Source organism: Cetorhinus maximus, chromosome 1, assembly GCF_964194155.1.
Source record: "Cetorhinus maximus chromosome 1, sCetMax3.hap1.1, whole genome shotgun sequence".
NCBI classification, from domain to species: Eukaryota; Metazoa; Chordata; class Chondrichthyes; order Lamniformes; family Cetorhinidae; genus Cetorhinus; species Cetorhinus maximus.
The window spans coordinates 10,628,752-10,640,012 of record NC_135879.1 but is presented as its reverse complement, the minus strand read 5'-3'; the positions used below and the strand labels follow the sequence as shown (position 1 = coordinate 10,640,012).

General features: G+C 44.3%; 1 protein-coding gene across 1 annotated transcript in view; it reads right to left on the bottom strand.

The window, feature by feature from the left end:
- Positions 1-2,062: 2,062 nt before the first annotated feature.
- Positions 2,063-11,261, bottom strand: part of LOC144668242 (putative E3 ubiquitin-protein ligase HERC3) — a 61,800-nt gene continuing 52,601 nt past the window's right edge. The window contains exons 21-25 of the mRNA XM_078530064.1: positions 11,004-11,070; positions 8,594-8,679; positions 6,854-7,034; positions 5,227-5,326; positions 2,063-2,368 (exon numbers count right to left, since the gene is read on the bottom strand). Coding sequence (XP_078386190.1) covers positions 2,154-2,368; positions 5,227-5,326; positions 6,854-7,034; positions 8,594-8,679; positions 11,004-11,070 — 649 coding nt within the window. The 3' untranslated portion in view covers positions 2,063-2,153. The remainder of the gene's footprint in view (positions 2,369-5,226; positions 5,327-6,853; positions 7,035-8,593; positions 8,680-11,003; positions 11,071-11,261) is intronic.

The following is an 11,261-nucleotide window of genomic DNA, read 5'->3' as shown; positions in this document are numbered from 1 at the left end:
TTCATCACCACCTCCAACGTGACAGCTTAGCCTTTAGCCGACTATTTGAGGGCCAGGATCTCAAACCCCAAGACTAGAGCCATGGTTTACCAGGCAGCAGTGATCCCCAGGCTCCTATATGCTTCAGAGACCTGGATAACCTACAGCGGGCACCTCAAAAGCACTGGAGAAATACCGTCAATGATGCCTTCGCAAGGTCTCCCTAATCTGATGGCAAGAAAGATGGCCCAACAACAGAGTCCACTCCCAAGCCAGCATGCTCAGCATCGAGCCACTAATCACTCAAAAGCAGCTCCACTGGGCAGGATATGCCTCACACCAGACTCCCAAAGCCATTCTATTTGGAACTTGGCCATGCCAGGAGACTCCCAGGAAGACAGCAGAAGTGTATTCGGGATGTCCTCAAAGCATCCTTTAAGACAAGTTTGTCCAAACTTTTTGTGTGGCAGGGGCCACATTTCAAAGTTTTTCTCACTCAAGGAGCTGATGAGCAAATTTCAGAAGATAAACGAAGTTCAAAATAAAACTAAAGTATGAAAAGAAGCAATTTGCTGAGCAAAAACACAATAGGGTGAGTGTTTGTTTGTGTGTGTCTGACTCACTCCCAGTCTCAGGGTGTTCACTCACTCACTGTGAGAGTGGATGAGTGTGTGAGTTGGTGTGTGAGGGTGAACGAGAACCCTGATATTGGGAGTGAGACCGACTTATGGACACCCATACCCTCCCCACACATTCTCTCTCCCTCTCCCCTTGTACTCTCTCTCACTTTCTCACACCCCCCTCCACCACACTCTCTCACACCCAACCTCCCACATGCCCTCATACCCTCCAACACTCCCTCACAGCTTCCCCACATACGCTCAACTTCTCCCCACGCACACACGCTCTCCCCACGCACACGTGCTCACCCTCTCCCCACGCATACTCACTCACCCTCTCCCCGTTCAGACTCTCTGTCAACGCCCCTCACGCTCCTCTCTCTCAACACCCTCTCACACTCCTCTCAACACCCCTCTCCACCCCCGCCACACTCCCTCTCAACCTCCCTCCCACCCCCTGTTTCTCTCTCCACAGATGCTGTCAGACCTGCTGAGTTTTTCCAGCATTTTCTGTTTTTATTTCATATTTCCAGCATCTGCAGTATTTTGCTTTATCCCAGTATACATTGATTGGGCTGAACAACCTGTTTCTGTATATTCAATATGGTGTATATTCAATGTAATTCTATATGTCATGGTCCTGTCTTGGTTTTATTTGAAATTACAGCAAGTCCATCCTTAAATTTCTCTGAAGAGAATATATATTTGTTTCAGATATTGTGATATATATCATCGCAGCCTTTTCTGTGTTTTATAACGGGCCAAGATTAAAGGCTTGTCATGCCAATAACAGTCACAACACCTCCTCAACCTGTAACTCCCAAATGTATATGATTCTTCCCCCATCCTTTGTACTGGTTCCATTGAGTTACTGCATCTCCCTGCAGCAAGGTGGTATAGCTTGCTGAGTGTGGGGTACAGTAGTTGAGTGGTTATGTGACCAGGCTGGTAAAAGTTCAAACAAAAACAAAAATAGCTGGAAAAACTCAGCAGGTCTGACAGCACCTGCGGAGAGGAATACAGTTCATATTTCGAGTTCATATGACTCTGAATCATATGGACTCGAAACGTTAACTGTATTCCTCTCCGCGGATGCTGTCAGACCTGCTGAGTTTTTCCAGCTATTTTTGTTTTTGTTTCAGATTTCCAGCATCCACATAATTTTGCTTTTATCTATATGGTAAAAGTTCAAATCCTACTTATGCTAGCTGGGGAATCGAATTTCAATTAATTAAGTAAATGTGCAATGCAAAGCTAGTAATAGTGACCACAAAACCACTGTATTATGATTAAAAATCCAACAGCTTCACCACTACCCACTGTTCTGACCCAACCTGACCTATTGGCGATACCAGACCCACAGCAAAGTAGTTAGTTCTTTAAACTATTTTTTGAAGTGGCCTAGCAAGTTATGACACCATAAGATCACTGGATGTTTTCTGTGGTGGTAATGAAATAAATGCTCTGATGCAATTTTGTTTTATTAGTCAAATTTTCTCAGTCAATCATCCAACATTTTTCCGATTAAGTCAATTCAGACTCTAGCTGTAAATATTACTGCATTAAGAATTCTTCACCGCACTCCATTGCATAAAGTAATTTCTCTCTCAATATTTTGATGCTGCTGTAGTTGGGGAGGTCCAGGGTCCTGCTACAGGTGTAGGCACAAGGATATGAGGAATCTGGTTCACTGCTGCTGGAGTTAAGGATCGTAATTCTGAAATTCCCAATTCCTCCCACTGGAATTCTGTCACTTCCTGTCAGAAAGGCTGGGAATAGAAAAAGAACACACTGAAATAAAAAATCACATGCATAGCTACGCAGGCCCACTTTGCTGATCGAACGTTTTTTACCCCTGGCCCCAAATGGTCTTTGCCTCCGGAAAATGATAGCTGGTGCCTTGCCCAACCCCACGTCTGTAAAGTGCACTAACTATGTCACTTTAAAAAAATCTGCCGTAATCTTTAGTGGCCAAAGCTCTCACCCTCCCTGGGGGTCCTACATGAAGATCCATTTGTGCTCTTTGTTGGGGAGTCAGGGGGCTACCTTAATACCTTAATGCCCTTTCCTGGCTCTGCATACTGGTCTCAACACATACCATTTCAGGCTCAGGAAGGAGGAACTGCCAGTTTTAAGGAGATTCGGCACTCACTCCTGCACCTTTGACCTTGTTTGCTGCAAGGCCAAAAGGTCAAGTTCAGGGACTGGATGTCTAACTTAACTGGTCCATTTGGTTGTATACTGTTATCTTAAAAACTGAATTTGATTGCCAAAGCACCAGCAAAGATGCCAGTATACCATTTAAAAAACAGATGGAATTCCATGTAATCGGTCAATAAATCAGTAGCCTGATGTTGTTACTGTACCTTAAAGGCACAAACCTCGGTGTCATTATGCATTAACCTGTTGTGACTAACGACACGGGAGACATTGTAGATATTAATAATTATCAACACCGGGTACAGTCAATATCATCTCGGGATGAGGGGTTCCAGTTAATTGGAGACTGTAGAAGTTGGAATTGTTCTACTCGGGGCACCTTAGGTTAAGGGGAGATTTAAGAGGTGTCCCAAAGTTTGAAGGGTTTGATACAGAAGATAAGGAGAAACTGCTTCCACTGACAGGAGGTCCTGAAATCAGAGGACACAGGTTTAAGATAATTGGCAAAAGATCCAGAGGGGAATAAGGAGAATTTTTTTTAATGCAGTGAATTACGATGATCTGGAATGTCCTGGCTGGAAGGGCGGTGGGAGCAGATTCAACAGCAACTGTCAAAAGGGGAATTGGACAAGTACTCGAACTAACTCCTGGCGCTGACCAGGAAGGTGTCAGGAATGGCTGCTCGCCTGCAGTCGGCCGGTGAGTGAGTAATTGTTCGCGGCACCTTTCCAGTCGGCGGCAGGAGCATCGGTGAAAGCTAAAAGCTTTCTGAAGCGTTGGTGTCAAAACCTGGGAGATTTATAATTATTGGGTTGGGTGGGGGGTGGGGGTGGGGGGGCGGTTGGGTGGCAAAATTTTCAGTGTAAAACCAAGCTGTGCAAAGTCTGCTTTTTAGGAATATAAAAACTATATATACAGCTAAATTATCAGTGCCTAATCACTTATGGAGCTGTCCGCCAAGTTGGAAAGAATTTGTGGGGACACTTTGCACAGAGCCTGGTTAGCTCAGTTGGTAGACGAATGTGTTCATAATCCTAGGTTTGTGGTTTCAAGCCTTCTGTTGGGTGATAGTCCTTTTTTCCTTGAATATTTTATTCAAAATACTTTTTCATTGATTTTTACCAATAGTGAAACTCCACAGTTAAGAGCATAATCATTTTGGTTTCCAAGACTGGCTTTCACTCAAACAAGTTGGTTGCTGGGGGGGAAAAAAAGTCTTATTTTTGCCGTTAACATGGTTGCTCTCTTGCGAGAGTTGCAAGATTTTTTTTCCATTCGCTGATTTTCTTATAAAGGAGGCTTTTAAATGTCACGAGCTTGCAAGAAGGAAAGCGACAGAAAGCGGAGCTGGACTCAAAAGCACCTCTCACTTTAAACAGCCTGACACTACCACTGCATCTGTTCATGTGCAGGAAGTGCTCCCCCTCGTGTTGTTGCACAAGCAAATGCAGCCTGCTCGAAAAGGAAATAAATTGCATGGATGTGGGGAAAGACCAGCAGAGTGGGAAGAATTGGATAGCTCTTTCAAAGAGCGGGAAGCATGAGCTGAACAACCTCCTTTTGTGTTGCAAGAGTCTATGGTTAAGATCCACCCACTTTGGATGGCCACCTTAATAATCTCTGCACCCAACAAAAACATTTTTCTTACTTGTTCCTGGGATGTGAATGTCGCTATCTCATCCCTAGTTGCCCTTGAGAAGGCGGTGGTGAGTCACCTTCTTGAGCCGCTGCAGTCCATGTTGGTGTAGGTACACCCACAGTGCTGTTAGGAAGGGAGCTCCTGGACTTTGACCCAGTGACAGTGAAGGAACGGCGATATAGTTCCAAGTCAGGATGGTGTGTGGCTTGGAAAGAAACTTGCAGCTGGTGGTGTTCCCATGTATTTGCTTTCTTTATACTTCTAGGTGGTAGAGATAGTGGTTCTGGAAGGTGCTGTCGAAGCAGCCTTGGCAAGTTGTTGCAGTGCATCTTATAGATGGTATACTCTGCTGCCACTGTGTGCTGGTGGTAGAGGGAGTGAATGCTTAAGGTGGTGGATGGGGTGCCAATTAAGCGGGCTGCTTTGTCCTGGATGGTGGCGAGCTTCTTAAGTGTTGTTGGAGTTGCACTCATCCAGGCAAGTGGAGAGTATTCCATCACACTCCTGACTTGTGCCAGTAGATGGTTGATAGGTTTTGGGGAGTCAGGAGGTGAGTTACTCGCCACAGGATTCTCAGCCTTTGACCTGCTCTGTGGCCACACATTTGTATAGCTGGTCTAGTTAAGTTTCTGGTCAATGATAACCCCTCAGGAGGTTGATGGTGGCAGGATTCCACAATGGTAATGCCATTGAATGTCAAGGGAAGGTGGTTAGATTCTGTCTGATTGGAGAAGGCTCTTTCCTGGCACTCATGTAGCGTGACACTAATTGACCCCGCTAAGATGCCCCAGTCTGTTTAATGCATTAAAGCAGAATGAACATATTTACCAAGAAACCGCTTTTTCTTCTCCTCTGATAGGCTTTTAAAGACTCTCCAAAAATTCCGGACTGTTTTGTCAGTTTGTGTATATCCATCGTAAGTTGCATTCTGTGGACATAAAACATAGGTTAATGAAGATGGCTTGTATGCTCTTGAGTTTAGAGTTTGAGGGATGGTCTACTGAGATATTTATAATGTTTAGGAAGATCTTAATTTCCCCTGACAAGGGAATCCTGAACAAGGGGGCACCATCTTAAATTAGAGAAAGGTCATTAAGGGCTGGAATCAGGAATGAGGTTTACACACAAGTAGTAATCTGGAACACATCCCAACGCAGGCTATGGTTATTGGGTGAATTGAAATTTTCAAGACTGAAATCCACAGATTTGTGTCAGGTAAGGTTAACTAGGAATTAGTCAAAGGGGACTGGAGGTACAAATAAGAAGCCATTGTTTAATTAAATGACGGAGCAGGCTTGAGGAGCTGAGTGACCTCCTCCTGTTATGCACCCGGCCCATTGTACATTCCACTGAAACTGGCTGACTGGTTGCATTCCCATTGGCTGGGGTAAAACTAGGTTAAAATTATGATAAAGGCAAAATACTGCGGACGTTGGAAACCTGAAACAAAAGCAAAAAGTGCTGGAAAAACTCAGCAGATCTGACATCTGTGGAGAGAAAGACAGAGTTAATGTTTCGCATCCGTATGACATACGGACTCGAAACGTTAACTCTTGTCTTCCACTCCACTGATGCTGTCAGACCTGCTGAGTTTTTCCAGCCTTTTAGGTTAAAACTACCCCCAGGTAGTTTTAATCTTTTGACAAAGATTTAATGTGGTTTGGAGTTTATAGGCAATTGTTCAATGTGCTGTGACACTGCATTCGTTCCCTATACAGACAGGGTAGAAATTGTCAAGGACATTGGCCTGAATTTTTTGGATGATGGGCGTTCCCTTCCTGCCATCTGAAGAGTCCGCGGTCCGAGTGCCCTGCAACCATTTCACGCTCGAATGAGCATCAGTTGGCTGTTGACGACTTCCACCCTCGCTCGGGAGGAAGTTCCACCTTGGAGATGTTACCGGCCAAACTGATTGGCCAGCAGTTCTCCAGTCGCAGCAGCACATGCCTAAACCGGAGAACAAGGTAAATTTAAGGGGTCGGGGGAGGTTAGAGGAGGCCTGGGAGGGGCACAAAGGGGGTGATTAGAGTGTCGGGTTGGTGGTGGGGGGTGGGGGGGACGGCGAAGGGAGGTCCACTGGACCTTAAAGTGGGAAAAGGGGCACCCGCAGTTGGAAGGAGGCTTCTCATGGAGATAACCACCCCCCTTCCTGTCCGAGATCTAAGCCTATACTTTTTCGGGCTTCCCCCCAAGTGAGGTAAATCCTCCCGCCAGTCTAAAAGTTGATGCTGGGTGGGAGATGGCCCATGCGATCAATAATTGGCCACTTAAGGGTCTCAATTGGGGCAAAGGCAAGGGTCTGTCTGAGGCCTTTCTCCCCCCACCAGGGTAAATTCACTGCGAGGCCGGGGTGGGTGGGAACCCGGGAACCCAGAGGGAATCGCATTCCTTCAATTTCCCGCCGGAGCATGAAATTCAGGCCATTGAGAAGTAACCGTGCAACACAGCACCATACCTGTTCCAGTAGCTCCCACTCATAATTGCTATTTCCATGGATAATATCCCTCAGTTCTTCAGGATGGAATACTTTCACAACCGATGAAAAAATGCCCGTGAAACCTTCTGAAAAGTCTTCGAAATTTTGCTGTACTGATGTGTTGAGCTTATAATCCACATAGGCATCAACAAACTGTTTTCTATTTAAAAAGAAAATAGATTTAGAAAGTGGATAATTTACACATGACTCTTCCAACTAAACTCAAGGGAATACAATCCAATCTCCATTAATCTATGTTTTATATCTACAGAATGCAAAGAGTTCTAAAATATTACTCTATTTCATCTATCACATAAGATCATAAGAAATAGAAGCGGGAGTAGGCCATTCGGCCCATTGAGCCTGCTCAACCATTTAATAAGATCATAGCTGATCTGATTGTGGCCTTATCTCCACTTTCCTGCTTTTCCCCATAACCCTTGACTCCCATGTAGATCAAAAATGTGGCTAACTCAGCCTTGAATATATTCAACAAACTACCTCCACTGATCTCTGTGGAAGAGAATTCCAAAGACTAATGACCCTCCGAGAGAAGAAATTCTTCCTCATCTCAGTCTTCAACGGGACATTCCTTATTTTTAAACCGTTGCCCCCTAGTTCGAGATTCCCCACATGGGGAAACATTTTCTCAGCAAGCCCCTTCAAAATCCATTATGGTTCAATAAGATCACCTCTTATTCTTCTGAAGCCCAATGAGTATAGGCCCCACCTCCTCAACCTTTTCTCATAAGACAACCCCTTCATCCCAGGAATCAGTCTAGTGAACCTTCTCTGAACTGTTTCCAATGAAAGTATATCCCACCTTAAGTAAGGAGGCCAAAACTGTAGACTGTACTCTACTTGCAGTCTCACTAATTCCCTGTACAGTTGCAGCAAGTGTGTTGATCCATATGCTGAGAAAAGCCTGTATTTTCTTTTGTGCAATGTCCTTTTAGTGGACTAGGAAGTATTTTGAAAGAGGGCTAATTAGTTTCCTGATTATGATATCATTAGGTTCCACGAAATGCCCATGTGACCTTTGGTTGCCATAGGGTTGAACAGCTAAGAAGCAAAGGGCAAATAAAAAACTATTTGCAATGGGATTGTGTTTCAGCCTGTTTTTGCTGTTTACAGTTCGGGAAGTCTGGGAATTTGTGCAGTAAGAAAACAAGCTAGGCTTTCTCTCGATGGAACAATTTCCTGTTTGGCAGTCTTTGAACAGACCCTGGTGTTGAAGCAGGTTTTTGAGAATAGAACAGGAGCTGTGTTGCTTTATACAGTTGGAAAGGAGGAAGAGCGAGTGATTATGGACTGGAAAATACTTATTGCCGCTGTTTCTGTATTGTGGGAACCCACTAGACCATTTAAAGGAGTCAGAAAAGATAGTCTCTGAGATTCTGTGCCCATCAGCTCTGTTGTGACTAGAGTGAGAGCGGGTTCGTAGACGTGTGCCTTGTTGATGGTAACTATGTCTGGGGACTTCAGATATAATACGGTTGCTGGCGAATGTGACTCGAGCTGAAATGATTGGATGTTAAGTGAGAGATCCTACAAAACAAAGGCCAAGTTGGAATGACTGTGAGATTGCCCGGTGTTCCCATTTTTGTGCGGAGGTATTGCAAGTGCTTGTAAATAAGTGACTGTAAATGTAGCTCTGATCAAAGAGCAAATAAACTCAGCAAAATACCTGATAAATTTACATTAATCAAGAATTTTTACCTATTATGCTTTTGAACAGGTGTCTTGATACCATCAGGCATGAGTTCCTTCCTAACTCTGTTCCCGTCAGCTGTTTCTATGAGAATCTGCGCAAAAACAAAGTTATGCGATACATTTTCTTTTGCTCCTGGTTTCTCTGCAAATTTTAACAATATTCTACAATACATTCAAACTTCATCACGCTTACCTTTTTAGTTAATTACTCGAGTAAACATGAATCCAATCAACTCATTTAGACTCTTCAAGAACTGAATTTATCACTTAGATTGGATCGCCCCTGTGGGTGCGGACGGGGAGAATCTATTGCCTCAACATCACCATGGGGTCGGGGCACATTTTGGATGGTGGGCAGGAACCCTATTCTCCAAATGGAAGCCCACTTCTGTGAAGTGCTACAATGGAATGGGACACTCCGAAAGAGGAGTTACAGTTATAAGAGGTAGAGAAAGGCTTAAAAGTGGTAATTTTTTTTTAAGAAGGGTCACCAGAAAATGAGATCACTAGGAAGAGGTAAGTGGGATCAGGAAAGCTGGCTCCTCTCACTCCCATCATTCTCCTGAATGGGCAGTGTGAAGGTGTTTCCACAAGGGCAGTACAACTGGAACTTAACCTCGTTTGATAATCTCAGGTGGATGTAAGAAATACAAAAGCAAAATACTGCAGATGCTAGAAATCTGAAATAAAAACAGAAAATGCTGGAAATACTCAGCAGGTCTGGCAGCCTCTGCAGAAAGAGAAACAGAATTAACGTTTCAAGTCTGTGACTGAGGAGTGGACAAGGGTAGTGTGGAGGGAATGGTCCCTCCAGGAGGCTGAAGGGGAGGGAAGGTGTGTTTGGTGGTAGCCTCACACGGAAGGTGGTGGAAGTGATGGAGGAAGATCGATTGAACATGGAGGCTGGAGGTGTGGAAGGTGAAGACATGGGAACATTATCCTAGTTCTGGGAGGAAGGGGAAAGAGTGAGAGCTGATGTGTGTGATATAGAATGGACATGCCAAGGATCCTGTCAACAACCATGGTGGAGGCAGGGGGAATCCTCTACTGACAAAAAAGGAAGACATATTGAAAATGCTAGTATGGAAAGTTGCCTCATTAGAACAGATGCAGCAGAGACAGAAAACCTCGCAGAATGGAGTAGAGTCCTTAACATGAAGTGGGATGTGAGGAAGTGTGGTCAAGATAGCTGTGGGAGTCCTTAGGCTTAAAGCAAGTATTTATTGATGGCCTATTCATAGAAATGGAGACAGAGAAGTCAAGGAAGGGAAGGAAAGAGTCAGAGATGGACCATGGTGAGGGCAAGACAAGAATATCGGCAGCAAAGTTGATGAAATTTTCCAGTTCAGGGCAAGAGCAGGAATTAGCACTGATATTGTCATCAATGTACCAGAAAAGAAAAAGGTGAGGGGTGGAGGGTGAGTAGGACACAAACGAAATATGTCTATATATCCCACAAAAAGGTGGGCATAGCTAGGACCCATGCAGGTGTCCATAGCAACACCTTTCATTTGGAGGAAGTGAGTTACGTTGAAGGATAAATGGGAGAACAAATTCAACCAGGTGGAGGAGGGTGGAGATTGGCTGGCCTCCCGTTCAAGGAAGAAATTGAGAGCTCCGAGTGTATTAGGTGGAGGATGGGGGTATAAAGAAATTGGATATCCATGGTGAAAAGGAGATGGTTAGGGCCAGGAAACTGTAAGCTGTTAAAGTGATAGAGGGTATTGGAAGAGGCATGGATGTAGGAGGGAAGAGACTGGATGAGGGGAGAAAAAATAGAGTCCAGCTAAGAAAAAAATCAGTTTGGTGGGACAGGAACAGGCTGGAATAATGGGTCAGCCAGGGACCCATTGTTTTTGGACCTTGGAAAGGACCGAGACGTAAAAGACCCCATGGTGTTATTCAAAAAAAGGCAAGGGAGCTCTCCAGTCTCCTGTTCTTAAATTTTAATTTAAAAAAAATTATTGTAGAACCAGCTGCAATTATCCCCATCACTTGGCCTAATACTTGCCTCAAGGCCACTTAAGCCTTGTTGGGTGAAATGCATCTTCCAGGATGAGCAAGCTACTTGTGGAGTCATGAGAGGCACCTGCTGCTCCCTAGACCTATGAGGCCTCTTGGGCCCTCTTGATCAGAGTGTGCACTACTTAAACGTTGTTAATTCTGAATGGCCCACTCCTGTTCTTCTGTTCCCTCCAGTCTGCGTGGCTGCCCTTCCATTTTACTTCCAAACTCTTTTCACTTCACCCTCCTCCACCTGGCTGAACTTGTTCTCACATTTATCCTTCAACTTAACTCACTTCCTCCAAATAAAAGGTGTTGCTATGGGCACCCACATGGGTCCTAGTTATGCCTGCTGTTTTGTCAATAGTTTGAAGGTAAGTCAATTTGTGATGTGGTACAAGAGTAAACTTACAGTAAAATCCAAACAAAACATGTCTTCAATGTCATCGTACTCATAATCAAGGACCTCCTGGAGTGAGCTGTATTACCGAGAAGATACAGAAGTTGAAAGCTAGTCAGTAAGATTTGTCATTGTATTGCCAGTTTCAAAGCAAGATTTGTGTATGACTATGCAAATAACCTCATTTAAATTGATTCATTTCCATTGATCAGAAAGTGCTCATCAAAACAGACTGCAAACTTTATATTTTATGTAATAATTTTTATGGCT